This window comes from Manis javanica, chromosome X (genome assembly GCF_040802235.1).
Source record: "Manis javanica isolate MJ-LG chromosome X, MJ_LKY, whole genome shotgun sequence".
NCBI classification, from domain to species: Eukaryota; Metazoa; Chordata; class Mammalia; order Pholidota; family Manidae; genus Manis; species Manis javanica.
In genome coordinates this window covers 123737597-123765226 of record NC_133174.1, presented here as the reverse complement: position 1 = coordinate 123765226, position 27630 = coordinate 123737597, and the positions used below count along the sequence as shown (strand labels likewise).

The window sequence follows — 27630 nt, the reverse complement described above, 5'->3', positions numbered from 1 at the left end:
CTTTCATCGACAAATGATCAGAGATTCCAAATTCCCCAAAGGAAAGCCACTCTATATACAATCATGTTTTCCAGTTTAATTTTATGGGTTTTTATCTTTGTGTGCAGTTTTCAAACTTACCTGAGAAGGCACTTAGGTAATTACATTTTTCTTTTCCTTTTCTCTTCTTTTTTTTTTAGAATTCTTCAAAGAACTACTTGAAAATGCAGAGAAATCTCTGAATGACATGTTTGTGAAGACATATGGCCACTTATACATGCAAAATTCTGAGCTATTTAAAGATCTCTTCGAAGAGTTGAAGCGCTACTATGTGGTGGGAAACGTGAACCTGGAAGAAATGCTAAATGACTTCTGGGCTCGCCTTCTGGAGCGGATGTTCCGCCTGGTGAACTCCCAGTACCACTTTACAGATGAGTATCTGGAATGCGTGAGCAAGTATACCGAACAGCTGAAGCCTTTTGGAGACGTCCCTCGGAAACTGAAACTACAAGTTACCCGTGCATTTGTAGCAGCCCGTACTTTTGCGCAAGGCTTAGCAGTTGCAAGAGATGTAGTGAGCAAAGTCTCCGTGGTAAGTGCTGTTTGCATTCTCTGTTTTTTGTCCTGTTTTATTTGATCTTAAAAGAAAATTTGGGAGAGGTAGAAAAATAAATAAGAATTCCTTTGGCTAAATTAACAATCTCTTCTTTCTGTTGCCTCTTCTCTTCCACACTTGTATCCAGATACATGTACATTATACAGTTAAAAACAATACCGTAATGAACATCTCCTTATGTCATTATCATTCTTTTCAGTGGTTTCTTTGGTAGCTATACTTAGAAGTGGGAGGTATGTTCACTTTGGAACCTTCATTTTAAAACTGGGTTGAATACCTCCATTCGGTTATTGGCTCCTGTTCTACTTTCCCTCCAGAGAAAGAAACATACACAGATAGGTTCCACATTTGCTTGTTCTGAGTGACTGTGAGCATGCTAGTTACTGTCTAGGAAAGTATTTAACGTCCATTACCGCATGTTTCCTTGTTCTAAGGTGTAATCAGAGCTCTTTACAAGACAGAGCTTTCTGTGACAATTAATGTAGACCACCGCTCTTGACTTGCATCTTTGTTTATAGAATAACCAGGAGAGAGAATGAAATTGTAATATGTGGGCAAGACCAGATGACATGAAGTACATTTTCTCCATTTGTAAATTAAAGAAATTGGACTAGACCAGTATTTTTCAGACTGTGTTCTTTGGAGCCAGCCAAGGAGGTACTTCAGGGGCCTCCTGGAGGAGAGGCAGGAGAGCCGTGGGGTCCTCTGGTGGGTGACACTCGGCATCTGTGCTTTCCTCAGTTGTACGTGGTAGGATTTTGAGGAAGATTTCAAGGAGGAAAAGTTTCTATGGCTCCCTCACTGCCCTCCGCCCCCCTGCCCCCCCAACAAAAACTGTGAAATTTGAAAACTTCTTGAAGGCGCCTTTCCACCTCTAACCTTTCACGACTCAATACCAGTGAGGAAATAGAATATTCTGGGGCATAGTTATCTTTGCAAGACTGATCTTAATGCTTTTCCTCATCTTTAGGCCCTCAAAGGAAAAGCCAATTTTTAGTCTATTGCTAAAAAGTCTGGAGACCTAAGGACAGCAGCTTCTACTTAGGCCGTTTGTTTTGAGGACTGGAGGGAGGGGTCAAAATAAAAACCAGACCACAATATAAACACTAAAATATCAACCTGATTGCCTATCAGGGACTTGATTTAGAGTTAGGGTGAGCATATAATTTATTGTCCTAACCAGGATTCTTATTTTCTAAACCAGGAGGTGCTTATTAACCATCATCCCCAGGCAACATGAGACACTGATTTTGTAATAAGCAGCCAGGACTGTCCTGAGAAGACCAAGATTCATGGTCACCCTAGTTAGAGAGGAAACTCAACATGCACCAGAGTGAAGACAGAGATTCTAAAGAATTCTCGGTGATGAAAAATTAAGTTCTTAGATGATATTTCATCTTAGCATTGGGGTGATATAAGGATTAGTTGATTGGTTGCATTCATTATTACAGTTTTATTTGTTCTCCCTCTTATCTCTAGGCCATTAACTGTCAAGAAACAACTCTTTCCAGCATGATTTTGTTCACTCCTTTTCCTCCTGATATTTTCATTGTAAATTGCAAAAATTGGTTGGGGCATATGCGGGTGGGAGCAAGTAGGAGGATGATGGCTATAATTAAAGGGATAATCTGATTCCTGAGTTGCTGTCCACCTACATTATTAATCTCATATCACTAACACTTGTGTCAGAGTCCGTAAACAATGCACCGTTAGTCCAGATCTAAGTTATTTACCTTGTAGTTTACCTAACACCTTGGCCCTCCTTCAGCAAGTCCTTGTATCCATCCTAAGCTGAAGAGGAGGAAAGGTGCTGGTGCGTAGGAGAAGGCTCTTTGCAAGTGTTTGAAAAGTGGTCTCTTTACATTAACCATCCCTCCCCACCCTCCCCACCTTTGAGTGACTTCTGGAAAAGAAAGACCAGGCTGCTGCAAGCCTGTCTTCACGTTGCAAGGTTGGAGTCCTTTTAGAGAACTGAGATTCCAGAAACCACGCCTCCGCACCCCCCACCACCAGCCCCCACCAAGCTTGGGGTGGAGGGCAGTGGATGAAATGAGGATGTATGTGGCTTAGAGACAGCTCATTGCAGGTTAAAAGATGGGGGGGCCATGAGGCTTGCCGTTGTCCGCCCGACCCCAGCTCCCAGGGGAGAGAGCCATGTGGCATTCTCCTGGAAGTGGTTCTCAGAATTAACTGTGGGAAATCAATAAGATTGACTTTTGCACTTAAGATTCAAACACACCTCACCACATAAAGAGTGCGTGACCTAAAACGCAAGAGTCATAGTCAATTTCTGATGTTGTTTTTGGTGTGAATTATTTTTAAAGAGATTTCCTGTGTACTTTAGTATTGTTAAGTTGCTTGAGGAAATCGCTTTCTAAATATAACCCTAACATTTTTTTTAAATAATCTGTATTCTGTATTCATCATATTCTGTATTCATCGTATTCTGAATCTGTGAAGAGATACTTGCATTGTTATACAAAAACACAATGAATACAACCTATAGTGCTTAATCTACTACAAGTTAATGTTACTTGCCAATTGTTAAGTTGAAAATACTGATTTTTAACTACTTTAATGTCGTGTTTGTAACTGGAAACTTGTTTAAAATGTTTTGCTTTGCTACTGAGCTTCTAAGCTTAGTGAAATCAAACCCGTCAACTAAGTTAGGGTATATTATCTAAATTACATAATAATAAGATACTCAGGCATCAAATCCATTTCTAAAGGCGTTAAAATGCAAATTATGTAAAAAGTCTACCACCTATGTAATCTTTCTGTTTAGCAGCATGTAAGGAACACTTGCACATTTGAGAAAATATTCATTACGTTAAATAGATTTTATTTTAAGATCCAGTGGTTTGGGGAAGACAATAAATGATCTGAGCATCAAAAACGTATTTCAAAAATGTTGAAAATCTACATTTGATTAATCAAATAAATAAGCTTCTCCATCAGTTTGGGTATCCAAGCAGTGGTTTCTCCATTTTTTTAAAAAAACAAGCTATGGACAGTTTTATTAAAGAAAAATGTTGATGGCTTACCTTTCACCAGTCTGCTCTGGCATGCCTAACGATACCAGAGTCACCTGGATCAGTGAGAGCCAGTGTGCATACTCTATAGTATTTTCCACATGCTGTGCCCAGTTCAATATCAATGGCCACTGTAGTCGTGGACACCGGTTTTGGCCAACGTAGCATAGTATTCAGGCCTGGGCAGTTGTTGGCAAGGATGACCAGTTTCGTTTTGCCTTGTCTGATCATTTTCAGAGTCTGCTTGTATCCCAACATGTACTTTCCGCTCTTCACAACGAATGGGAGCCTGGAGTTGATCGGCTCCAGTGACTTTTTCATCTTCTCTGCAGCCACCATCTTCCTGCCTTAGATGCAGGATGGCTCCCAACCAAAAACAGCCACCAAGATGGCCAGGCAGCAAGAAAAGAGCGGTGGTTTTTCATATGGGTTTCCACTCCTGCCAACTGCTGTCCAAGTAAATATCGTTCACAGGTGGAGCTAGAGCAACCCAAGAAAGAAACATGCCTTCTTTGGAAGTACGATAGAATGAATTACCTTGGGCCTGAAAAAGACCTTTCAGAGTGGAGAGTGTATTTCCTAATTAAAGAGAGCACCTCACCACTTCATCTACAGAGAGGTCTTCAAAGTAAATTCTGAAAAGCATTGTGGTCTTGGGGCTGGGTATTGCATACTTCACTCAGAGATGTTCCCATTTGCTATTCTTGAGTGGATGTCCTGCTTTTCCTTACTTTTGCAACAACAAAAGGGTTGTGGTTATACTTTGAACAGTGATTCTCATTATCCCTACTAAGCCGTTTAAAGGCCATTTGCCACCAGCAGGCTTAACTTGCTTCAAGAGAAAGTCGCTTCTTGGTTGAAATATCCTTTACTTTCTTCAGTTTTTCTGGGACGAAACAAACATGCAGTGATTTTGGCTTACTCCATTGAGCTTTACGATTCAGACTTCAGAAAAGTCCCCTTAATTAGTAGCAGATGGTTCAAGAATACCCTGGTGCTACACATCTTTGTATTACTTATTCCATCTTTACTTGTCATGGTTCATGATACATTTCTTATTTACCTGCTGTAGCAGCAGTTTTGCCTAGAAGGGTGAAGTCTGTTGTGGTCTTTCGAAAATGCACAAGTGGTTACATGGACCATGAGAATTAATAGCTCTTTTGCCAGAGAGTTGCATTCTCATGGTTTCAATTAACACTGACCTCCTAATGGGACTGTGTCTATACCCCCACCCCAAACTACAGGGTCTATAATTAGAAATCAGTGAGTTAACCATTCTGATGTCTAAATGACTGTCCTGCCTTGAGAACAATTTCCATTGCCACTCCCCCAAACCCCCCACACTTCCGGTCACCATGTCCCGACACCTACCAGAGTCCTACCCAGATGACTTTGCCATTTCCCCGGGTCATTATAAATGTACACTTTAACAATATGCAACACAGTAAGAACAAAGTGTAAACATTCATTCAACCCTTAAAATTATTTTTACTCAACAACCAAAAACACTAGAATTGCAAAGAGGAAGGTGGGACTCTAGCAATGGCGGGGGGATGGAGTTGAAGACAGGGCTGTGGCCAAGTATCAAGGACTGAATAAATTGAGATTATGTGTTCTCTCAAAACAAATTGTGAGCCATCTACAAGGGGTTAATGCAATGACGCTTTGGCATATAGGTCATAAATGAGTTAACAATTTAAAACAAAAGACGTACTTCCAAGTAGTAATACAGCTTCAATTTATAATGTATCTACAAATACTCCTGAATGAATCCTTTCTTACTCCATATATTTTGTTACATCTTTAAAATTATCAGGAAAATAGGAATGTCTCATCCTTTGCATGTGTGCATTGAATTAAAAACTAGGTAGGAAGTTGTTGAATAAACTCATCACATCTCATGGGATATTTGGGTTCCCTATCTCTTTCCTTTACCATAATTTTGGGAAATATTTCCTGTTATTTTTGTTGGGTGCTTATGTTACCAAGCAACAGATAAAATCTAGACCCTTTCCATTTGTTTGGTACTACTGGATGTATAGAAAAACAATGTTGCAGCAAACTTAGGTTAGGAACTGGAATAAACTAAAAGGAAATGTGTTTTTAACTTCAGCGCAGCATGGTGACTGACTGCCATCACTGTGTAATGTGGCTTAAGGCTCGTTCTGAATTACTGAAATGAAATCCAGGCTGCGTGAAGAGTTCTCCAGCATTTTTGCTGTTTTCAGGCAGCTCGTAGTAGTTTTTAATGTGGTGTTTGGAAAATGCAGGTTATTTGGAAGCAAGTCTCAATCGATGTTAAAAGAGTCTTTTCAGACAAGGGGACTTCAGAAAGGCTTTTTATAGCAGAAATGGCATGCAGATGTCACATTCAATGTGTGTCCTGAGGATGGCGGGAATGAGTTTTTAAGAGTCTTAATGAGTTGTAAAGGAAATGAAGATTCTTCCCTCCACTGACTTTTACCATGAAACATAGACTGACTCCTAAAATCTGAATTCTAAGGTACCTCCTAGAGTTACCTTGCTTACTCTTGGAGGATTTTATAAGGCTTGGAAATTGGCTATTCATGGATTGTCATTATGAGTCAGTAACTTGGATTGATTTTGAGTTAATACAGAAGCACTGAGTCCAGAGGATGTTGCTTCTCTGTTGCCCCCAAAAGGGAACAAATTAGACTCTCATTCTTACATAAATAATGTCAAAACCTTTTTCTTATTTAAATAATGCCCAACTTTCTAGTACAAATTGATCATCTCTGCTACATTTAAGCTATAATTCTTTCAAAAGGTTAAAATTTTGGTAAAATGCGTACTGTTTTTGGTCTGGTTTCTTTCAAGTGAACTCTTTCTCTCCATGTCCTGCAGTGTTTGACTTGAACCTTTGCATTCTTTGTGAGCAGGGGCTGGTGAGTGAGGTACATATATACACACATATATATATATATATATATATTTTTTTTCCTCACCCCTGTAGCCTCTTGAACCATTCTAAGTTTACGGCATTGGCTGAATAAGTCGTCATTGTTTATTAAACAGTATGCCATCTTACCCAAGTGTTTAGTCAAACCTTGTTCCTTGTAGAAGAGTTGCATTCTAACTTGGCCTCCAACATAAAAACGGATTCATTTGGTAAAGGAGTTTGCAAATTGCAAATTCTAAATAGAAAATTTGTAGCTCCATAGCCGAGCGTTCACTGTGTGTGGGTATCCTGTACCCAAAGGTCTGGGAGCTGTGGAGAACGGGCAGCTCCTTGTGCTTCCCTCAAGGTTGCTGAAGTCTTATGAGTCAGAGGAAGCCATTCACGTACACATCAAGGAGGTCTAGCGTATGTGCTCTAGATCCAAAGTGTCTGGGCTCAAATCTTGGACACTTACTGGGAGATCTTCTATGAGTCCCTTAATCTCTTTGGGCCTCTGTGTTCTTGGTGAAATGAAATGATAATACTCATCTCACATGATTATTTTGAGGCTTAAATGAGTTAATACATAAGCCTGGAACATAGCAAGTACTATATAACTGTATCATACAAATCAAAAAGTCCACTGAAAGGTGTCAGTAGACTCGTAATTCTGACATGGAACAGAATATTTCTGACTTGAATCTTGACATCAAGACCTTCATGATCATAAAACCATAGAAACTAAATAAACATGTTCTCTCTGAGACCATTATTCCATTCTTTGTGTCAGTGTATTCTTTGTGGTTCAGAGGGAAAAGTGAGGAGTGTAGTTTTCTCTTCCCTGTACTTTGTAAATATCATTTAAAAAATAATCTCCAAGACAGGCATGAAAATGTGAATCCTCAAAGCGGTCATAACCCCCACTTCCACTCCTATCCCAGCCCAAGGATTCTAGAAGTCACTGACATTGGAGCTCAGTAGACCTATCTAAACAGAAGGAAAAGGAAAATACATCAAAATGTTAGTCAAGAAGTGTGAGCTAAAGGAACACAATCAGATTGATCATTTTAAGAGGTGTGTCATGCCTTAGAGAGTCAATACAGGACTAAAGGATTAAAGGAAGACCTTGGAGTATAGTTACCCTTTTTATCCTTTTTTGTTAATCCCCACGTGGCATCATCTACCACTTGGTCTTGGGTTTCAAAGTAAATCTAGATCAGTAAAGAAGTTATTTGGGGGACTCAAGAAGTAATTGATTTTGCGGGTTAGAAGGGAGTAGAATGTAAATGAACTTGAATTTCCATTCAGAATGAGTCAAGTCTGAGAAGAAAACATGATTTAGGCCACAGTAAGGTTCCGAAAGAGAGAGAGCCATTCTGTATGTCCACTGGGGTACTTCAGAGTCAAAAGGCACTGCTTGGCACTCTGGGTTCACTGTCCTGAGTGTGGTCAGGTTGGTGAGAATAGGGACACAGGGCCTGGGGAATGGTCACATTACTGGCACTTCATCTGTGGGAAAGGGTGTCTTGATGGGTCTAAAACTCTTCTCTTTATGCTAGGGCTTTACCCCACACAAAGGGTTTATTTCCCAGGTTCTGAATTCCCTTCATGTAAACATTGCATGATGATCTGATTAGTGGTTGAGATGAAAAAAGATTTTCTCTAACCTTGGTATTTCATATGTCCTTTCTCATCCCAGTTTTCTTGCAACTTACCCATCTTTCTTCTCAGTTCTGGTATTATTTAGTGTTTCCATAGCATGTTATAGCTGAGTTCCTTGTGATCATTTTTAGTAATTATACAACAAATCATGTGCAGAGCATGAGCCAGTACTTAGCCAAAAAATGAAATGGAAACACTCTGCCAAACCCAGCTTCATAATCTTCCTTTAATAAAACTCTACTATGTCATTTACTTTGGTCTCTGTTTTTAAAACTTGAGCCTCCTTCAGCCTATTTTAGGAGAGGGTGTGCTACAAGATGTACTGCATAAATGCCCTGACTTAGAATTGAACTAAGAATACAGTGGACCACTTCCTAGGGTTAAAGAAAAACAAAAGGGAAAGAGTTCTGGGGAAAATGTTTCTTGACTCTAACTACAGAGTTTGAAAGCTTTGCTTATTACCTAAAGGCCTATATACCATTTTGGAATTTGTTTTCTAGAACAGGTTCTGTAATCTAACAAATTCCTGCTTGCCTTGCTACCTAATCACAAATACATTCCAGAATAATCCCTGGCACATCCCAGGTGCTCATTAACTATTTGTTGACACTTTCTGCTTCTACGTTTCTTCTTATGAGGGTATTTCCTCTTAAACATAATATTCCACAAATGCCATGGGCTATTTTCTGGGTTTTCGTAGGCATTTACATAATGGATTCTTCCCCTCTAAAATGCAGTCATTTAACTGCGTGGAACCTAACTAAAACTGAAGAAGCAGCAACAGATGCCTAAGAGTAGAGCTTCACATCTTCTGCTTAAGAAGGCAGGGAAACCTGCTGTCTCTGGTCAAATGTTTGGTAAGGTGCAGTACTCCTAAAAGTGAGAGCTATGCTTTGTGATCTCTAAGGCCCCTCCAGCTCTGATGTCTGTGATCCTGTGATTCTCCAGCCAACCTCTTTTCTCCAGGCCTCCTTGCTCATCTGCAAAATGGGGGCTAGGGGCAGGTACAGGTATCAGAGTCCTGACCATGTCTGACTTGATAGGAAGGAACTTTTAGCTACCCAGAATGGCTAGCCAGGGTATGGTTAGCCAAAAGTTTGCTGTACATTAATAGATAATTAAAAGGACTGATTTGGGACTAGTTAAAACTTAGAGTCCTAATTCTTCATAGGGAATGTTGACCTCATACAATTGCCATCTTGTTGGATGTCCCCCCACCCTACTTTTAGGCTAGACTAGTATTTGGGATATGCGTGTGTGTGTATCAGATAGGAACCTAACCAGGTTAAGTTTTTCTCCCACCAGCCCTGCACCCCCACATCTATGCCCTGTGCTCGTATATACTTTCTGAAGTCTGTGTTTGTATATGCTTTCTGAAGTCTGTGTTCACAGAGCTGGTTGGTAATGACAGACATGAAGGCATCAGTCCTCTGATGATGACTCGAGGGGAAGAGGATATGGCAGACAGGAGTTTTTGGTTGGCTGCCAGCATGCGATGCCCAGTTATGACCCTTTATAAGCAGTGGAAGAAATGAGTGACAGGATAGAATCGGCTCTTCTATGCCCGAAACACTTTTCGCCTTACAGAAGTAGAAAGATGAAACGGAGTCTCAGTTCTCTGCAGAGGACAGCCAGCGCATCTGACCTCAGTACATCTTTCATCCTTGCTGCCTCGCTTCCTCATGAGCTTTTAGTAGCCCCCATCTCCTAACACCTGGCGTCTCAGTTTCTGCATGGTATTCAGGCCTCTAAAATTCTGGCCATGCACATAATCCTTCCTACGCATCCAGCCTTACTTCCCACAGTTCCTCAACCCCATTCCAAAGTGCCATGATTTGCTGGTTCATTTCTTAGAACTTTTGTTCATTTCAGTCTCATTGGGATGTTCTTCCTTCATTTGACCACTTACATCCAGCCCTTTCTTCAAAATTATACTGAAGTTCCACCTCCTACATCTAGTATTCCCTGAACACTGTGCTTAACTGCTCCCAAGCCCTGGAAGGCCTTCCCACAAACCCAAGTTGAAGTTCACTCACATTCTTTCCTGCAGTGTACAGTAACTTTGCCTTCTGCACAGTTGTTGCCATAGACTAGAGGACATGCCAGGTATCCTTTCAAACCTTGATTGGGGGTTAAGTTTCAAAGGCAATCTTACAGTCAGTGTGTCTGGAAAGATGTGTTTGTGTTCAGTCTGGCAAGGCAAACAGCAATAGTAAAGGCCATAGCCAGCCATGCACAGTGGGCAGGTAAAGGTAGCCTCTGCTACTGCGTCTCATGTCTGAGCCTGGAAATTTATTTATAAAAAGATGTTGAAATAATTGAGCCATTTAAAATGAGTGAGAGTGAATATATGTATGTGAGAGGCAGAGACTGAGACAGGGAGGAGGATGGAGAAGGAAGCGGAGTTCACAAGGTTGGAGATATATGCAACTTGTTATTCAAGGTGATGTAATTAATATTCATCCCTCCCCCCTCCCACCCTCTCCAGCATACACGTTCTGTCTGCCTAAGCTTGCTCTATCCTAGTTCACCTCTTTAGGAAGCAGGCCAGACCTGCTAAATGTGATCTATCACAACTTTCTGAAGTTAAATTCATGGCCAAGCCTTCAAAGTCAGTTTGATAGACTTGCAATTTCTGTGTCTGTTTTAGCACCACCATTGTCTTTTTCTTCTCTCAAATAAGGTAAATCCCACAGCCCAGTGTACGCACGCCTTGTTGAAGATGATCTACTGCTCCCACTGCCAGGGTCTTGTGACAGTGAAGCCATGTTACAACTACTGCTCGAACATCATGAGAGGCTGTCTGGCCAACCAAGGGGATCTTGACTTTGAGTGGAACAATTTCATAGGTGAGCAAGTAATGAATGTATGTATTTGTGTTGCTGGGGATAGCTCAGCTTCTGGCTATCAGGAGTATGGCCATAGCTCAGCTATGAAATTTCTATTTATTATTTAGTGTTTACCAGAGTTCTAACTGTACTCAAAGGTGTTCATACCATTCTATGAGTAAATGTCCATTTCAACAACTGGTACATTTCTGAAGATGTTAGACACAGTGAATACCAAGTTTTAATAACAAGAAACTGACTTCATCACATTTCTCCCCTAAAGGTGTGTTTTAGATATGCATCATAGGCTTGTATCCATATAGATGCTAGAGTACAGCCATCACAGAGCTGTGAAAGTGTCTTTTAAGATGTTGTATCTGTTTCACTGCAACTGATCTTTGTGAACTGACTGGATATCCATTGGCTGTTTGGATCAGCTGAAATCTGTGCAAATTTAGGGGTTCTGTTTCTGTAGCAGGTTTAACAGACTGCTCTGATAAGAATGCAGGGAATTTTACCCCAATATTTTTAGAGGTAAGGGTTCTCTCAATATTCCCTAAGACCTAGAAAACCATTACTGAAACCCAGCCAGCAATGTAAGTGAAGGAGCTGGTTTCCAAAAGGGTTAATTATGATTTATGGGGAAGGGAAAATCAAGGATAATTTAAATGTCCAGTCACTGACTCCCTTGATGCCTACATAATGCCATTGTTAGCCCTGAAACATGAGTGACCAGAGCTGAAGCTCCAAATGCAGAGTGTTGGTAGGACTGTTCACAAAAACAAACTCGGATCTTTTTCCCCACTTCCCCCACCAGTCACATTTGCATAATTGTAGAATTTGAGTGTCTTTATAAGCACCCATTTTTCACTTATTTGCCCACATTATGGGAACATGTGCAACTTGTTGGCTTGTGGGTTTTTGTTTGTTTGCTTGTTTGGTGGAGGGATTGGAGTTGGGGAATGCTTTTTAGTCTTCCTGAGAGCTAATTACCATATTAACTCTGTTTGAAAATGCATCAGTAAATTGGCTCTAACAGATTCTTGAGAACACTGACACATGGGGAAATTTTTAAAAAGATGTGAATATTAAGCACTTCAGCACAACTGTAGCCTAAATAGCTCAGAGCAAGACCTGAAAAAATCTTCCACACGTAGACAGGCAGAATCCCGTGAAAGGGAAGGCGTAAGACCAGCAAAGACACACGCACACTGATTGCCTGTCATGTCCGGAATGAAGCCATGGGAGAAATTGTTGCTTCAAAATATTTCCCATGGAAATAAAAGCCCATGGCATTTCCAGATCTGCAGTTGATGTTTTTTATTTCTTTTTCTGGTCCACACCCAATGCCAAGTTTGCAATTCACTTTTGCTAAATTCATTTTTTTTTTAAAGTTCGATTAGCAAAAGGGAGGGGCTGAGGAGGGTGGGGGGGGGATTAAGGGGCACTATAATTTATAGTGGTACAGCACCAAGAAGGCAAGTAATGACTCTAGCATATTATTATGCTGATGGACAGTGACTTCAATGGGGGGGAGGGAGGGAGGACTTGATAATATGGGTGAATGTTGAAACCACTGTGTTTATGCGAAACCGTCATAAGATTGTATATCAATGATACTTTAATAAAAAAAACACAGTGAGATACTACTACCCACCCACTTAAAAAGGTTGAGTTAGCTTTTGCACTGGCCCCTGTAACATCTAATGTACTCATTCTCTGGGCAGAGGAGTAGAATCTGCCATACAGTACACAGAATGAATGGTGACAGTGATCTAGTTCTATTGACTTTTTTTCTATGGGCATATCAAGAATAAGGTCCAGAGGCCATGTACCTGGCACAATTCTTATACTCTAGTGTGTCTGGCAGAAACTATAGCTCATATCCTTGGAGTAAAATATAAATTCTTTGACGTACTTTTCCAAGAGTTGGCAGGTCCCTAACTAAATCAAAACCATACTGTGTTTTCAACCAGGGAGAATTGAAGTTGCTGCTGTCATGTTGTTGTGTTTTTTAAAATTGCATGTGTTGTCTTTCAAAAAACAGAATGAAACCCAAGTGGAAATTGACAGGATTTCTGAGTCAATTTTCCTTACTTATTTTATGCAATAGTTTTTGGAAGGATGAGGTAAATAGTTGCACCGAAGCTTGATTTGTGTTGGGTATTCTATTCTGTATTTGTAATAAGCTGATATCAAAGCACAGGAGTAATAAACGTTAATCTCCAGGGCTTTTTTATGAGTTTTCACAAGGGTTTAATTCATTTGCTCTGGTTGTAGAATTCAGTCCCAATTTGCATGCCTCTATGAGTTTCTTTTTTTTTCTTTGCAAGTAATTTTTCTTTTGCCTTTAAATGCCTGCAATTAATGAGTGGTCAAGGGCTCCCCCCACCCCCCTGCTTCTTTAAATAAAATCTCAGGGTTAAGTTGAGAAACTGCTTTTTGTTATTACAGGCGGTCTTCAGGCTGAAGATGTAGGTGTCTGATTATTGGCAGCACAGTGTAAAAGTAATCACTTTACCAAGTGAGAAGGGTATGCTTTGTTGTTTTTGTGGTGGGGTTGGGGGAGCTCAATGTCTGCATCCTGAGCTGGGAAATCCTCCAGGTAGATGAGAGAGACTCTTTCAGAGACTAAGGATGAGTTTTCCCAATCTGCCGCCTTGCTACCAGGCTGTCGCCTTCTCTCTCCAACTGCATCTATTAAGGTGCTGTCAGCCTTTATCAAAGTGCATCCGAATAGCTGAAACACTTTGGACTTGGTTTTATGTAAGAGATTGGGTTGACGAAACTGTCAGTTCAAAAACCAAACGAAATTCTCCCTTCCACCATCACCAAAAAAGTCAGTGTCTAGAGAATCATCAATTACGCTTAGGTGCAAACTTGTCCTCCAGCTTACAGCGTGCTGGTGCTAACATTCGTTTGGTTCATAGCCAACCTTATAACCATGACATGTTGTTGCCAGCAGGATTTAGTATTGGGGTATTGGGATTGCCGGCAGGGACGCCAGCCAGCTGCCAACAGGAGGCAGGAACAGGTCAGATAGCCTACAAATAGGAGAGACCCGTGGCCTCGACCGGCCAGAAGAAAAACCACAAAACCAACCATCTTTGGAATTCTCTCAGGGCTTCTAATCACAGCTGGCTGCCCAACCGATAGCCAACCGTGACGATAGCCAACCGTGACTTCCCCCAGGGGTTAGAGGCAGCTTTGGCTCCTGGGCTACAAGCCTAACGCAGCCTCATTCACATTGTTTAGCTGCGCAACCCTCAATGCCATGGCACCAGGCCCCACAAAGGCCCAGCTTCACCCTCCATTCCCAGGCCCCTGTGTACGGCCAGCGGGCTCAGAGTTTACAAAGACGCCAAACAGCCAGAAGAATCAGGGTTTATGTTTCCTTTCAGTCTTTTATTTATAAAACACATTAGTGATCTGGCCTTTCCTTGCCACTAGGGGAATAAGTAGTTACAAAATGTGCTGTTTTTTTCTTGTTTAAACCTCTGCATTTTGGATGTTTATTATCTGTCTATTCATAATATTTTTATTTGGAGGAAGCAGCTTCTATGAAGAATGTGCTGTCTGTATGTGGCAGCCCTGATGCTTTGACAGTGATGAACACGTTTAAGTTGTGCTCCACTTGTTTGCAAAAGTCTCCTTTTGCTAGCACATCAAAAGTTTTTTTTTCCTCTCCTCCAGTACAATGGTATATTCATGTTGGCAGCCTTTACTCAGAGGTTGGAAGCATCACTTTATTGGTGCTAACCACAGTGAGCAACCTGAAACTTCATTTGTTATTACTTAAAAAAAAATTGTGTTTCATGGAAATCTATTTGTGGTTTGTGACATCAGGATTGCAGCCTAGAGAAATGTTCCCATGCTTCCAAATGGTGTGTTGCATTTGTTCTAGGTTGAAGGTGCAAGGTTGATGACTGCGTTCGGTTGGTTTCATTGATAAGCTGTTGCTGAAAGTCCTTTCCACAGGCAAAGCTGAGGTAGAAGTTCATCTGTGGCCTGCAGGGCTCTTTGAGAAGGACACACAGTCTTTTAGAAACTTCTCGAGCAGCTGCCCTTGGGCTCCCTGAAGGCTGTGGATAATGTGGGCCTGCCTATCCTTTTCCTGCCATGCTCGAAGCACTAGAATGTACAGGGGAGAGAACAAGTCGCAAAGTTCCCTGATTGTCATGAAGCATCCTTTTTTCTCGCTTTGAGATTTTATTTCCAGTTTCTTCTAATTTTGCACAATATGTATCAGGCAAAAATACTAAAAGTCATAATCCCAACAAAAAAGTATGGCAAGAGAACAACTACAGCATATTTTATTTAAGAGGGTCACTGTAGTAGAAAATGCTAGACTCCCCCCAAATGTAAAAGTCCCTGGAAGAGTCATCACTGGAAACACACATTGTGCACACCTGGTTTTTGTGTGCTGTGTCCTGTGTGAGCCTTTTCATGCAAAGAAAAGAGGTACATGTTTTGCTTTAAAAGAACTCGAGGCCCTTGTATCTGAAGTGGGAAGTCTAGCTTAATATGAACATTGCATTTTTCAAATTGGCATTATTTGAAATCATTAGAATTCCACGGGACACTTCATTTGTATTTTCCAACTGTGCATGTGAGGACCTAAAAAGGGTTTTTCATCAAAAAGTGAAAGGAAAGAATTGATAGGCCAGGGTTATAACTGATGGATGCTTTTGACTCTTGTAAATGGAACCTGAAATGAACAGATCCTAGGAATCTCTAGGAGAGCTGGCAGATTGTTCTGCCTCCAGCCTTAGGTTTGTCAGCTGGGAGCTATCTCAGGGCCATTCAGCCACAGCCCCGGGGCACACGAAGGAATGAATAATCAATATAATAGAATATTCCTGATTGAGTTGCCTTGCTATGGAATAAAGCATTCATCTGGCCACTCCACACTTCTGAGCACTAACAGCACATAGTGACTAAATGCAGTTTGGTGTAATATAAATAGATATAAAGGCATGAGTTAATTTTGATGTGTGCCTTCCCCTTCCTCCCCACAGGAAACAAAGGCAGTAATCAGACTGATTACACAAGGCCGACCTAATGATTTACTTTTTATGCTCTACTGTTCTCCCCTAAACCTCGTGTTAGATGCTATGCTGATGGTGGCGGAGAGGCTAGAGGGTCCTTTCAACATTGAATCAGTCATGGATCCCATCGATGTGAAGATTTCTGATGCTATTATGAACATGCAGGAGAATAGCGTGCAAGTGTCTCAGAAGGTAATGAAGGCAGGACTGCAAAGCCGAGCCAGAAGCCCCGTCCAGCTTGTGATGTGACTGTCCTCATATGGCCATGCTTGCTCCCTCCCATGCAGGTTTTCCAGGGCTGTGGACCCCCCAAGCCCCTCCCAGCTGGACGAATTTCCCGTTCCATCTCTGAAGGTGCCTTCAGTGCTCGCTTTAGACCCCATCACCCTGAGGAACGTCCAACCACGGCAGCTGGCACTAGTTTGGACCGACTGGTGAGCACTTCAGTAGAAATGGCCAAATTTTATGCCAGAAATTGGAAACTTCTGCTAAAAGTGCCTTTTTGGTTGAAAACCTTGCAGGTGTGGGTCGTCCAGGTCTCTCAGGTGAAACTTTTCAAGCCAATTGCAGGCAGACATCAATACATCTACCTTTCTCATTTTCTAACTCAGAAAGTTCATATGTATTCTAGCTAGAGTGATGTAAAAAGTCTTACCGCAAAATTTCCCTTTTGTTTCACCATGGATTTACTAAGCACCTACTGTGAGCCCATCACTGTGCTAGTTGCAGGGAGACTCAGAGGAGTAAGACAGGTCCTTGTTCTCAGAACTCCCCAACGGAGAGGGAGCAGCAGGCATCCCAGACTTGACTAGCATAACGTAAGTGCTAGGATGGGAGAAGGGTAAGGAAATAAGAGCACACTGCTCCGCACACAGCACCATGCTGCAAATACAGCAGTGGGGGGCAACCTGAGTCCAGGCAGGGCGATGACAGGCACTCAGCCATTTCCCAGAGGGGACATCACGCAAGCGGGATCCCAAGTATAAAAGCCTTGCAAGAAGGGCCTGTGTCTTAACATTGTATCTACAGGACACAGAACCCAGTGGGCCCCAGATCGTAGTTATAACGAAGAGGTAGAGTGGACAGTGGATCTCAGCAACTCCTTCAGTGCCAGCATTTCACTTACTCATTCGAGTGATTTGGTCCTTCTAGGTATAAATTTGATCTGCATTTTTCTCTTGTGACTGATGTGGAAAATGAATGCATATCACTCTGGAGATACTTAGGAAATGATCCAAAGGCACATCTGTAGGTAGTTTTGTGTTCTTACAGAGATTTTGTGTTTTCTTGTTGTTGTTTTTCTGCTGATTAGGTTACTGATGTCAAGGAGAAACTCAGACAGGCCAAGAAGTTCTGGTCCTCTCTTCCCAGCAGTGTGTGCAACGATGAGAGAATGGCTGCAGGAAATGGCAATGAGGATGACTGCTGGAATGGAAAAGGCAAAAGCAGGTTAGCCTCTGTGCAGTGGATCTGCGGCCTCTCCCTTCCAAGATGCCTGGGTAACCTTGAAGAGAGGGTTTTCTTAGTGTGAATTGAGGAGGCATCAAGAAGCAATTCACAGTAGGTAGCAACAACCTGGAAGGCTTCAAGTTGTTCTTAGGAATGGGCTTTGCTGTAAAGTATTCGGAAGGCACCCGGTTACATGAAAAAAGCACTGGGCAAAAGCTTGTGATAGTTAATTTCTGGCATTAGGGCTGCAACCAGGGATCTAGGTGTTCAGCAGTGTGGTATTAAAATCTGTAAGAGCCTCATAAAGCACCACTTCTTAAAAGATCTCATTCCCTTACTTGATGATGTTCTGTGTCCCTCCCTCCCACCCCACCCCACCCCACCCCACCCCACCCCACCCCACCCCACCCAGTAACTTAGATAATTTCCCACTTTATCAGCACTTTAGTCCAACCCACCCACCTCTGCAAAAGGGATAGCTTTCAAAAAAGTCATCATCAAATTGGAGGAACAAGATATATACCCAGGAAAAGGAGATATTCAAGTTTATTAGAAATAGAAGAACTTACAGTTAATTGCACTCAGTGGAAACACTAGAATCTAGGCAGAAGTATTTGATAGCCTTCTATAACTTCTTGTTTTACTGATCATCTTAACGGTGCCATTTCTCATTTCAGGTACCTCTTTGCAGTGACAGGAAATGGTTTAGCCAACCAGGGCAATAATCCTGAGGTCCAGGTCGACACCAGCAAACCGGACGTCCTGGTCCTTCGTCAAATCATGGCTCTTCGGGTTATGACCAGTAAAATGAAGAATGCTTACAATGGGAATGATGTGGACTTCTTTGATATCAGTAAGTGTTTGTAGTTTTGGATGCACACATTGCTTTTGTACACCTTAGGATGAAAACAAGTGCAATGAAATCTCTATCCCACTTTTTTTAAATAGGTGATGAAAGCAGTGGAGAAGGGAGCGGAAGTGGATGTGAGTACCAGCAGTGCCCTGCGGAGTTTGAGTACAACGCAACTGACCACTCTGGGAAGAGTGCCAGCGATAAAGCCGGCAACGCTGGTGCCTGTGCTGGGGCGCAGCCCTACCTCCTCACTATCTCCTGCATCTTGCTCCTGCTCATCCAGAGAGAATGGAGATAATTCCTAATCTTAGAGAAAAAGTGTTCATCATCAGAAAGTAAAAAAGGCACCGGTTATCACTTTTCTACCATCCTAGTGACTTTGCTTTTTAAATGAATGGACAACGATGTACAGTTTTTACTATGTGGCCACTGGTTTAAAAAATGCAGACTTTGTTTTTTCATTCAGTTTTACGGGGGAAAGGGACTTGCACGTCAAGTCGCTTCCTGCTGCCCTGGAATCGTGTTAAGCGTGGCTAACAGTGTAGGTACAGAGCCGTACGTAGTTAGTGGTGCATTTGTGATTTTATCACGCTCTTGTTTGTTCTCGCTTTTTGTTTGTGGGGTTTTTTTCCCCATCAATTATGATCTCACCTTGTTTCTCACAAAAAAACCAGGGTCCTTTCTTGGCATGTAACATGTACGTATTTCTGAAATATTAAATAGCTGTACAGAAGCAGGTTTTATTTATCATGTTATCTTATTAAAAGAAAAAGCCCAACAAGCAGTAAAGTTTCCATTTATCCCTGTTTTAGTTGCCTTATCTGGAGAGAAGTGGAGGTGATCTGAGTTTTTATTACTAAGTTAGGACAGAATGAAAGCACATGGTGGGGTTTGGTTGTATTCAAGCACCAATACAAGAAGAAGGTTATACTTAGAGCTGGTGACTGGAAGAGACTGCAGAGTACCCATTTTGGTTGAGTTGAATTGCATAAACAAAGATCATGTACAGGTCATTTCTTGAGCCTGCTTAAAGTGTAATCCGTTTATAAGAAACTTGATAGATTCTCCCTAGGAATATATAAGGTATTGGATGTTCTGGTTATCACGTGTTCACACTTAGTTTGGGGGGTGGGTTTGGTTTTCTTTTTTATCCAACTAAGTTAGCAAGTCCCTGTGTGCTGGTCTTCGTGTCCACACGGACCCTCTTTGAATTGATATCCCAATCGCAGAAATATGTGACCGACAAGCTCATTTGGTCCCCCTTGTTACAGTGTACTAGACTGCAAACCCAGCCATGTAGAGGGAGCTGTCAAGGGGCTAGCCAGTATTGGGGTACAGCCTGGGGTCAGAGAATAGCTGTCAACATTGGAGCCACGTTTTTATCTGTGCATGTGTATTTTCACTTCTTTTTGCATCCCAGTTTTTTAAGAGTTCCTAAGTTGTCTTAATTTGAGTCTTTTTCTTGCCCAACCCATCTGATCAGAAAGGCAGAGAACTTGAAGTAGTTCACAGATGTGGGTAGCTCTATCAGCCAATAAGCCCACTTGGGGAGATCTGGGTACCCAGATTTTTCTCAGGTGGTGGTATTTGGGGGTGTGTTTGGCATAGGTACAGCTAAGACCATTTTAGCAGTGACCCTTAGCCCTGTGGTGAGCTGGCAAATATCCTATTTGTTGTCCCAGGACAAAGACTAACAACTGCCTTGACCCCTTGGATACTTATTTCTTGTGTCCTTTCCAAATGACAGCTCATAATACTATGAGAATGAAACAGCTCACTTCAAAAGGAGATACCAAAAGTATTCAGAAAGAATCAAATTCTGCAAGTCTCTTCCAGCTTTAGACAGCCATTAAGATCCCAACCAATTCTATAGAAGCTAAAACCCACAGAAGGTCGTTTGTGTTATTGTTCAATCTTCAGTTATAAGAGTAATTCTCTATTTTTATATTGAAACCTAATTACTTGATAGCTCAGGGTCTACATTTCATTCAAGTTTTTACACCAAATTCTGCATAATGGTCGAAGTGGGATATTGGGGGCTATTGTAAACAGGCTAAATTTTATTAGAAGTAGCCAGTTATTTATTAAAGCATGATGTTAATAAAATAGGGATATTCTGGCTGGTGTGTATAAGTGTTTTTTTTTTTTAAGGAATCACAGATGACATAGAATTGAAAAGGTGCTCCATTTATGTATGAGCAAAAACGGATTGTAAATAGCTAAGCTGCCTTGTGAGAACTTGGAAAATGTGCTGATATTTAGTAACTACCTCAGTTGTGAGGAATTTCCTTTTTAGCTTAGACTGCTATTACTTTTACTTGGTAGAAACGAATCTCGTCTCCAAAATGCGGCTCAAAGAGTTATCCCCATAGACCTTGTTAGATTGTTTTTAATTTAAAACCTTGAACTCTGCCCAGCTGTTTTCTTTCAGTCAAGTTCTCTAAACCAATAACATTTTCCAAATTAAATATTCTTGAAGGTTCTTCTGGACTCTTACTGATTTGTTTTCTTTCTTTGCATTTTTTCCTGTTGCCCTTTTATTATTTAAATTGTCTCTTGCTTTTGAACTTGAACTATGAAATAAACAAATCATAGATTTTTCCATTCAGATCTGACTGGATAACTCTTGGCTTCTAACCAGCTGGCAGGCTCACCGCTACCTACCACCCCCACCCTAAAAGAATAAAGGCAAGTTGAATATTTTAAAACCCTAAGAGTTCAGAGTATGAGGTAGAATAAAGGCTTTGTTAGGAGACGTGAGTTTTCCGAAGTCTCAGTTAAATAGCATGTGAACGGTTGGTGTCTTATATACTCATTTGTAAATTACTTTTCTTTATATTCTTCACTCACTTTGTACCTTAAAACATTTTTCGACTCTTAGATTTATATTTCTTTGTAAAAATAGTAATTAGCACCTATTATTTTGATAAAAGAAAAAGTACAAGGAATTGACTTGCATTTTTAGTTAATTTCTGAGTGTTAGAAACCTAACAGTTTACATGAAGTAAAATTTATCATTTGTGGGTATAGAAGTGAAATAAAAATAGGTGTAGATGGTACTACACACAAAATTCTGCTTGCCCTTCAGTGTTGGGGGATGCATCTATTTGCATAACTAAGGATAATAAGTTATATCTACCACAGGAGGTCTCCGTGTGTGTGTGCTCGCTTTCAAACAAATGCCATACTACCAGTAAGACTTTGTATCTTTTTCGAAACAAGAAAAGCACAAAAATTTTCCAACCTAGAACTTAGTGGGGAAAAATACAACCCGTCATTCTGTGATGCACTTTACAAATTCTGTTTCTACTTTTAAACTCCTAATTATTCTCTGCTTATGTATGTGAGAAATATCTGAAAGCTGACATATGGTAATATAGGAATTCAAGTCCAGCGGTAAGGGAAATGCCATATAATATTTACTTGGCGAATTTAGTTTTTAATTAGATGATATTTTGATAGGGTCTAAAATCTAAAACACATCGAAAGGTCTGGTGGGAAAGTTTCCCTCCTATTCCCGCCTTTAGAGTAGAAAGCTGTATCTTTAGGGATACACCCCTCAATATTTCATATATAACTTAGTTTGTGTACGTGTACATACCTTCTTCCAGTTTCTTTTTACATATCCAAGCAAAAATATGAAGAAAGTTTTCTCTTTTTTCCTCTTATTTTTACAGGGAATGTAGAATACTACTTTTTTAATATATGAAATGTATATTATGCCCTATAATGTCCTCTTTTTTTTAGGTTAATTTAGAAATATTGAGGGGTGTATCCCTAAAGATACAGCTTTCTCCTCTAAAGGCATGTCGTACCTTGGTGGTACCACCTTTTGGATTTTTACTTCATCTTGCCCCAGGTACTCTCGGTTTTCACGAAGCATTGAATTGAAGGAGGAGCAGTTTGGCCTTCTAGTGAGGATGCTTTGTTTGTGGTAAGGTTCTTTTTCCTTATCATCAGTGAAGATGATACTGGCCAAAGCAATTAGGAAGATCCCCTTAGAATACAACACATTAAATACCACCGTTAATGCTTGGGTATGGCTCAAAGGAAATGTGCCCTGGAATTTACTCATATTCTGTTAGAATAAAGTACAGTTGACCTTTAAACAATGTGGGGGTTAGGGGAGCTGACCCCCACGTAGTCTAATTCGTGTTTAATGTTTGATTCTCCAAAACTAGAATGAGAGAAAAGAATGTTTTTTTTTTTCTTGTTGTCACAAATCTCCAAAAAATTTTCCTTTGTATTCATTGAATCCATGTATACATAGACCCGTGCAGTTCAAAGCCATGGTAAGGGTCAGCTCTACTCAGTATTTTCCTCAAGCCCAGGTAAATGTCTTGAAGCAGCATGACCACCACAGAGGATGGAGATGAGAGTATTAGGAAAATATGTAACTAGAACTTATTGGTCACTGCATGAATTACCTGTCCACAGTGGTCAAGGGAGCCATTAGAATAAGTAAATGTCCAAGTTCAGTTTTCACATAAGGTTGAATTTTTATTTGTCAATGCTTGAAGAGACTTTAGAATTAATCAGTAATTTCTAGAGAAATCCATTTCTCAGCATGAGTGTCCACATCTGGAATTGAATGCACATTTTACTCTCCTTTTGACATTTCTGAAAGAAATACAAGAAATTCTGAAAAGCCTAAGGTTGTTGGAAAGAAAATACTTGCATGCATCAATCCAACCAGGTAAAATCTGATGAGAGGTGACAGGTGTGGTTAAAGAATGAAGATAAGGCAGGTATGTGATGACTCAAGGTGCTCTTCTGAAGGGTTTTATGGTGGTAGTCCCAGGGCAGTGAGGAAGTCTTGAAACAACTTCCTTGCCATTCCATGTTCTTGTGCTCCTTATGTGATAGGCTTGGAAGTCGAGTGTGGAAGCCTGGGTACGTGTGCCCGCACACACATGCCTACCTATACACACAGACTTGTGTATTTTCACATACGTCATCCCAGGTGGACCTTATCCTGCCACTTACAGGCTGTCTTCCTGCTGCCAGTGCTGCATGCATGGGGAATGCAGAGTAATTTTAACAGCCTAAGGGAAATGCAATTAGGAAGGTACATCTCCTGCCAAGAAAAAAATACACCCACATATAAAATACATTCCAGATAGAACTGCTTAGATTTCTCACAGCCTAGGGTTTGCTTTTCTGCATCACCATCGATAACCTAAAGCTGAGTGTGACCCTCTGTTCTTGGTGAATCCCCATTGCAGTGCAGTTGGTACCAGGCTGACCACAAGGACTTAATCAAGGTCACTGCGTGATTTTCCAAGCCCAGGCAGGATCCCAACTCTCACTGCATTTGTCCTTACAGGTGTCACCTGCTCTCACCTCTTCTAAAATGTAATGAACAATTGTTATTCCATGGTATTTCAGTTCCAAGTAACTTGCACCAAGCTCTTGGCAGCAGCGATAAACAGCTATTTGCCATATATTCACTGTAAAAAGAAAATCGTTATTTGCTGTTCATTCACCTGTACTAGCCTGAATGAGCAGTGAGAGGCACAGACCTCTGTACCCAGCACTAAGGCTAGGCTGTGTCGATTAACTCACACAATCCTGCAGAGAAGTCGCTCCCTTTTGCAGGTGAGTAAAGGGAATCAAAGTTAGGTAACTTTTCAAAGGGTGACATGTAGGTACGAAATGCAAGAACCAGGTTTGGGACAGAGGTTGGTCTGCCATCAGAGCCTGTTTATTTCAAGTGCTACTTTTCCTCCAAGTACCCTTTTCCTCTTATTCCTTGTCAGAATCATCAGGAAGGGATGTGGCTTGTCAGATTTGGAAGTTGAGCTGCCCTGGCCCTGCAGAAGATCATGGCTGTCGGTGGTGGGCTGGGCTGACCTGAGCACAGGGTAGGGACTCAAGGACCACCCAGAGACAAATCTTGATGAAAAGGTTTTCTAACCCCACAAGTGGCTTCTTGATGAACAAACTTCAATGCAGAAAGAGCTGGGATGATAGTGCCTAGGGATCACATGGCCTCTGTGCCAGTTATGGAAGAACCGACATTTATGTTGGGGTGGCTGGACATCCTGTCTAGGATGGCCTCATATGACCCTGGGTGAAAGGGCCCTGGGCTTGCTGCGGTGGCTGCAGTGTTGGTGCCTGTCCACTCACAGAGCACTTAGGCACAACCTGTTACTTAAACACAGTCTGTCAAGAAAAACACCATGGTTTATGTGTGGAAAATTAATACCTGCTTAATCAGCTGGACCTTTGTGAGGAGGTAACTATGTCTTGGGATCAGTGGGGCCCAGTGAATATAATCTAGGTTTCTTAAAGAGCCCTTGGCAAGATTCCACCTTAAAAGTTACACCTGGCTCAGAGGTTGGACACAGCGAACTGAGGTAACAGGCACTACCATTCTAGACACAGAGTGTAGCAGTAGGTTTTTCCTGCTGGGCTGGTCTTAATGCACATTAGAAAAGACAACTTCTAGAGACAAAAACTGTGCCTTAGGGACAAGAGATTTTGATTGAGGGCTCCTTCTCCAAGTAAAAAGCCATACCTTGGTTTGCCGTGGGAAGCTGAGAGGTGACTTAACTCACCCCCTATAGAATCGGGCAGGGGGAAGGGTGAATTCATAGAACTAAAAGTGGATTGCCTAATTAGAATGAATAAATGTTCCATTTTGTGCAAAGAGGGGTTCTACTCAATGACCAGAGGCTTCCATATTGGTCAGCCACAGATGCTGTTGGCTGATGGTAGCCAGCTGACAGTGAGCCTGGATTTAAGGTGAATTAGGCTTTGGTGAGGGAGGCAACATCTGAGATTGATCTGCCTCTTCAACCTGCCTGTTGGCCTCTTGGCCCATGCATCAGGGCTAGATGGACCATTACATGCCCCACATTGCGTGATTCATCTATTATGCAAACAGTGTTTTGCATCTAATATATATATTTATCTAGCATGCAAACCCTTTTGCAGAACAGTAGTTTATGTCCGTCCAAAGAATTTGAAGGTGCTTGTCATACCGAAACAGACTCCAAAGATGAAGTACCTTGAGAGGCCAGCCCTTGGTTAACAGGGGTGTCTAAAGGCAGTCACTCTAGCTGTGGATGTGTGGGGCCTGCAAAACCACAGGTCGCTTTGTGACCTGTCTGGTCTTGGTCTCTGTATGGAAGGACAAGAGTGAGGTTATAAGTCAGATGGGGTTCTCATTGTGAGTACACCTGTAATTCCATCAGGGAGACAGGCATCGCCCAGGAAAGATGCCAGGAAGGCATAAGCGCTTAGCTGTTTTGCAGGTCAAGGGGCCGTGTTACTTGCCAACCTGGTCCGGGCTTCCTGGGAGAGGCAGCACTCAAGCTAGGCTTGTCGGAAGGAGAGGGAAGTCTCGTGTGAGCTCCCTGTGGGCATCACCTGGCACAGGTTCTTCGTACACTTTGGGTGCTACAGGCTACCTCACACAGTGAAGTGCTGGCTGCTTTGGAACTGAAGGAGCAACAGCAGGGAGGTGGGGCTAACTGGTCTGGGGATGGTAGTAGGATAGGTGTGGGTAGTGAAGGGGCAGAGAGGAAATGTGGCTGCAAAGCCGAGGTAATGGGTTTGCTAGTACAGGACTGGGGCAGGGTTGGATCAGAGTATGAAGCCCTCAAAAGCCAGGCAAGTTAATTGCAAATTCAAGTGGTTGTGATCTAATGCCAGTGAATAGGAGCTACATGCTGCCTGGGGTGTATAAAGATGAACTAAGTAGAAGTATGTGGCGTCAATTGCATGGGGTCGTCCTTGGGCTTGACAATGTGCTCAGCCCTGTAGTGTGTGCAACCTGAAGGGGGACCCTTTGCACCCCGTCCTCTAGCCTCCATCAAATGATCTCGACTGGGGGCTTTCTGACAGAGTTCCACACAAGGGGTACTCTATGGATATAGACAGGTTAAGAATGGTACTCCCAGCCACCACCCCATCACACCCTTGAATTCTGGCCAGCCACCTGCACCAATCCCCATTTCTTCAAGCATCGAGGCCTTCGAGCATTGCTCACGCGCAGAGCCCTGACCCCACAGGCATCCCAGAGCTCCAGGCATCATAGGCCATTCTTCTGCTCTGGCCTCCTGGCCCTGAAGAGAAACAGAGGAGTTTGTTTCCCAGACACCATCCTTCAGACACCTGGGGTTGCAGAGAAGATGGGCAATGTCTTCAGGCATCAGACAGCCAAGTAGTGGAGTTAATGGGCCAAATAAATACCAGGTGAAGGAGGAGCTACTCTGAAGAGGGCAGGCGAGGGACAGAGCCCAGTCCACTTGCTTCTGCTACCCCAGGTGATTTGTGTCGTGTTAGCCCTTGGATGACCTGGATCGCAGTTTGAAAACCACAAAGCAGCTCCTCAACTTCTTCCTGGGCTTTTCTCATGCACAATACTGATCCCCCTGTCTACTGCACAGGCTTGTTATGAGGAACTACTGGGAAGGTGCTCACACCTGGACTTTGGGAGCTGGAAAACAGAGTGGTATTCTAAGGTAAGGAGCGCCCTTCTAGGGGACTAGGGCCCCAGGAGCTGCTCCAACCCGGGCTTTGCCCAGAGCAGTGGCTATTTCACAAGGCCTTGCTCACCAGCCTCCATGGACACTAGGGCCCCTAGATGAGAGATGACTGCACTTCGTGGCCTGGTCGCTGAGCCCCACCTCTGGCAATGGGCACAGGTTGGAGCCTGGCCAAGCAGGAGCTGCAGCTGCAGGGCCCCTGAGATGGCTCCCGGCTCCATCTACTAGAGTGCTCTTGGCACCCTGTCTGTGCACTGCATGCTGTGAGTAAAACTGGCCTGTACACCTGCCATTGCCAAGGGATAGCAGTAAGGCTGCATTTAGATCAAAGCTTATGGCTGGGGTTTCATAGAAAATGAGATGGGAGCATAAAACCTGGTTCTTCCTGGCAAGAAAAGATTCTAAATCTTTAATAATGACATTCTGATTTAAGGGTTCAAAACAGGAGAAGCTCCAAATGGTCCTTTAACCCTGCCCTTTCACTGTTCCCCATCCATAAAACATAACCTTTCTAGTCTTCCCTACCAGTGCAGCTTAAGGGAGAAGAATTCCACACACCAAGCCTCTTTCCTAGGAGGCCAGCAGCCAGGACATGCACCTCTCCATGCTCCTAGTTGCCCATGCTCCCACCCGCCTGACCCCACCTCTCTCCCCAGTTTCCTGCCAGTCTCTGAGTTCCTGGAGAATTGCCATCTCCTTTGTAAATTAAAGCTTCTGTCCTGGTCACATAGGGAAGCTGCACCAGTTCCCGTGGTTCCAGAGTTGACAA

General features: G+C 42.2%; 1 protein-coding gene and 1 pseudogene across 1 annotated transcript in view; one reads left to right on the top strand and one right to left on the bottom strand.

Moving 5' to 3' along the window:
- The window catches only part of GPC4 (glypican 4), a 100232-nt gene extending 79384 nt beyond the window's left edge, over positions 1 to 20848 (top strand). Inside the window, exons 3-9 of the mRNA XM_017658774.3 lie at positions 180 to 571; positions 10872 to 11037; positions 16126 to 16256; positions 16352 to 16498; positions 17377 to 17513; positions 18191 to 18366; positions 18462 to 20848. Coding sequence (XP_017514263.1) covers positions 180 to 571; positions 10872 to 11037; positions 16126 to 16256; positions 16352 to 16498; positions 17377 to 17513; positions 18191 to 18366; positions 18462 to 18664 — 1352 coding nt within the window. The 3' untranslated portion in view covers positions 18665 to 20848. The remainder of the gene's footprint in view (positions 1 to 179; positions 572 to 10871; positions 11038 to 16125; positions 16257 to 16351; positions 16499 to 17376; positions 17514 to 18190; positions 18367 to 18461) is intronic.
- On the bottom strand, positions 3636 to 4721 carry LOC108396070 (large ribosomal subunit protein eL30 pseudogene; annotated as a pseudogene).
- Positions 20849 to 27630: the final 6782 nt, after the last annotated feature.